Below are 3,309 nucleotides of genomic sequence, written 5' to 3'. Positions count from 1 at the left end.
TTTGTGTTACAGACCACCCAATTATACTGTTTTAGTTTTTTATTTTTTTTATTTTTTTTTATTTTGAGACAGAGTCTTGCTCTGTCGCCCAGGCTGGAATGCAGTGGCGCTATCTCGGCTCACTGCAAGCTCCGCCTCCCAGGTTCACGCCATTCTCCTGCCTCAGCCTCCCGAGTAGCTGGGACTACAAGCACCTGCCACCACGCCTGGCTAATTTTTTGTATTTTCGGTAGACACGGGGTTTCACCATGTTAGCCAGGATGGTCTCGATCTCCTGACTTCGTGATTAACCCACCTCAGCCTCCCAAAGTGCTGGGATTACAGGCGTGAGCCACCACTCCTGGCCCTCTTTTAGTCATTTTAAAATATACAATTAAATTATTATTGACTATAGACACCCAATAAATTTACTAATTTTTGAGACTCCAAACTTCATTGAGTAATAACTTAATTAAAATTTCCAAATTCTTAGGCCGGGTGCGGTGGCTCAAGCCTGTAATCCCAGCACTTTGGGAGGCCGAGACGGGCGGATCACGAGGTCAGGAGATCGAGACCATCCTGGCTAACATGGTGAAACCCCGTCTCTACTAAAAAATACAAAAAACTAGCCGGGCGCGGTGGCGGGCGCCTGTAGTCCCAGCTACTCGGAAGGCTGAGGCAGGAGAATGGCGTGAACCCGGGAGGCGGAGCTTGCAGTGAGCAGAGATCCGGCCACTGCACTCCAGCCTGGGCGGCAGAGCGAGACTCCGTCTCAAAAAAAAAAAAAAAAAAAAAAAAAAAAAAAAAAAAAAAAAAAAAAAATTTCCAAATTCTTTGAACAGTGCCTGAGTACCTAAGAATAAATATCAGTCATTCATTAATAATAAAAATTAAAAAGTCAGCATCTCATCTCTTGGATCATCAGTGAGGTAATCAAATGACTCTTCTTTAAAATAACGTCTATATTGAGATGAGTATAGTTATACTTAAGTAAGATATTCTAATAAAAATATCAGAATTATACTTGATTATAAATTTGAAAAGTCAGAATTATACTTGATTATAAGTCTATGAGATTGGGAATATGTCTTTTTATAAAAGAATTAATGTTTGATTTGCATCTGTGTTGAAAACTTAGACTGCTCAATAAGAATTTTTTACTGAATCAATAAATTAATCAATCAATAAAACTAAACAGACAAACAAAATTATTCCTCAGAAATTTTGTTGTTGGACCATTAAAATGCATTATGGAATTTTTGAAAGTTGGGGGGAGAGGGAGACAGTAAACATAACCTATATTTTCTCTTGTCTTTTTCTTAACTCTAGGAAAACCCAAATAGCTCAAATTTTGAGCTATTTCATAACCTACCAGACTTATCATGCTAACACTGAATAAAACAGACCTAATACCAGCTTCATTTATTCTGAATGGAGTCCCAGGACTGGAAGACACACAACTCTGGATTTCCTTCCCATTCTGCTCTATGTATGTTGTGGCTATGATAGGGAATTGTGGACTCCTCTTCCTCATTCGCTATGAGGATGCCCTGCACAAACCCATGTACTACTTCTTGGCCATGCTTTCCTTTACTGACCTTGTTATGTGCTCTAGTACAATCCCTAAAGCCCTCTGCATCTTCTGGTTTCATCTCAAGGACATTGGATTTGATGAATGCCTTGTTCAGATGTTCTTCATCCACACCTTCACAGGGATGGAGTCTGGGGTGCTTATGCTTATGGCCCTGGATCGCTATGTGGCCATCTGCTATCCCTTACGCTATTCAACTATCCTTGCAAATCCTGTCATTGCGAAGGTTGGGCTTGCTACCTTTCTGAGAGGGGTACTACTCATTATTCCCTTTACTTTCCTCACCAAGCGCTTGCCCTACTGCAGAGGCAATATACTTCCCCATACCTACTGTGACCACATGTCTGTAGCCAAACTGTCCTGTGGTAATGTCAAGGTCAATGCCATCTATGGTCTGATGGTTGCCCTTCTGATTGGGGGCTTTGACATACTGTGTATCACAGTCTCTTATACCATGATTCTCCGGGTGGTGATCAGCCTCTCCTCAGCAGATGCTCGGCAGAAGGCCTTTAATACCTGCACTGCCCACATTTGTGCCATTGTTTTCTCCTATACTCCAGCTTTCTTCTCCTTCTTTTCCCACCGCTTTGGAGAACACACAATCCCCCCTTCTTGCCACATCATTGTAGCTAATATTTATCTGCTCCTACCACCCACTATGAACCCTATTGTCTATGGGGTGAAAACCAAACAGATACGAGACTGTGTCATAAGGATCCTTTCAGGTTCTAAGGATGCCAAATCTTATAGCATGTGAATGAACACTTGCCAGGAGTGAGAAGAGAAGGAAAGAATTACTTCTATTTGCCTCATGCAGGAGCTGATAAAATCTTTCTGGAAGTACTGTATTGATCACAAAACGGAGTGCATTCTCAGTAAGTACCTTGGGAATCTCAACATCACTGGAAGGCCCACCAACATTTCTGTATATTTTATACCTTCTCAGTCATGTGAAGGACCAGTTTAATAATTAAACCATATTTTATTTGACATAACCTGATGAGTCCATTTTTTATGAAAAGGAAAATCTAAGTAGAAGGAGATGATGTGAGTCCTCTTTTCAATGATCACGATTTTCAGATTAATAGGCAGTTATTACTTTTGTCTGGAAAACATGTGCTATATATTTCTCATAACTACCAAAACCCCATTTCTTCAATGACATTTTCCTGAAGGAGAAACTAGAGTGTATCCCATAAAGTCATTACTATAATGAGTTTTAAGTCTCTAAGCATCTAACTAAATTAATATTAGGCTACTGAATAGGTCACATAATTATTTCACAACAGAATAATTGGATATTTCATTTTATTTAAAGGGGCTTTAAAAAAAGCAGAGTCTGGAAAGAGAGGTAGAGCTCTTAACCAAAAATAAAAAACAGTATAATTTTTTTTCTAAGACCTGTATGAAAGAGGATCAAAATCTACTTGTTTCATTTTATCTCTAATTGTGAATCTAGTAAGGAAAATTAGGTATATATTTCTAATAGTTAAGATTTATCTAAATTAGAAAATAAGTGAGAAACTATAAAACACAGTACTTTCATATTAATGTCTCATAAACTAAGCCAATTATATAAGGAGTATAAACTCAACTTTTACTGTTATTTTTCTATGTCCAACTGACAAGAAGACATGTACTTCCCTGAAATTTAGTTACCTATGGTCATCAAATTGCATTTATTCATTTAGTGAATCCTTCTTGACTATCTTGCATTTTACAAGCTGGCCAAACAGCAG

At 38.7% G+C, this 3,309-nt stretch overlaps 1 protein-coding gene across 1 annotated transcript; it reads left to right on the top strand.

Moving 5' to 3' along the window:
• The first annotated feature begins 1,314 nt into the window (after nucleotides 1–1,314).
• Nucleotides 1,315–2,344, top strand: LOC112607031 (olfactory receptor 52N4). The gene has a single exon (XM_025358034.1). It carries the CDS (start codon nucleotides 1,362–1,364, stop codon nucleotides 2,325–2,327), a length of 966 nt encoding a protein of 321 aa, XP_025213819.1. The 5' UTR covers nucleotides 1,315–1,361; the 3' UTR covers nucleotides 2,328–2,344.
• The last annotated feature ends 965 nt before the right edge of the window (nucleotides 2,345–3,309 follow it).

Source organism: Theropithecus gelada, chromosome 14 (assembly GCF_003255815.1).
Source record: "Theropithecus gelada isolate Dixy chromosome 14, Tgel_1.0, whole genome shotgun sequence".
Lineage (NCBI taxonomy): Eukaryota > Metazoa > Chordata > Mammalia > Primates > Cercopithecidae > Theropithecus > Theropithecus gelada.
Note: the sequence above shows the minus strand (reverse complement) of the source record. Positions and strands in the feature narration are given on the sequence as shown.

Bases quoted from the DNA above. Each gene is read 5' to 3' on its own strand.
- LOC112607031 (XM_025358034.1), top strand. From the start codon at position 1,362: ATGCTAACACTGAATAAAACAGACCTAATACCAGCTTCATTTATTCTG.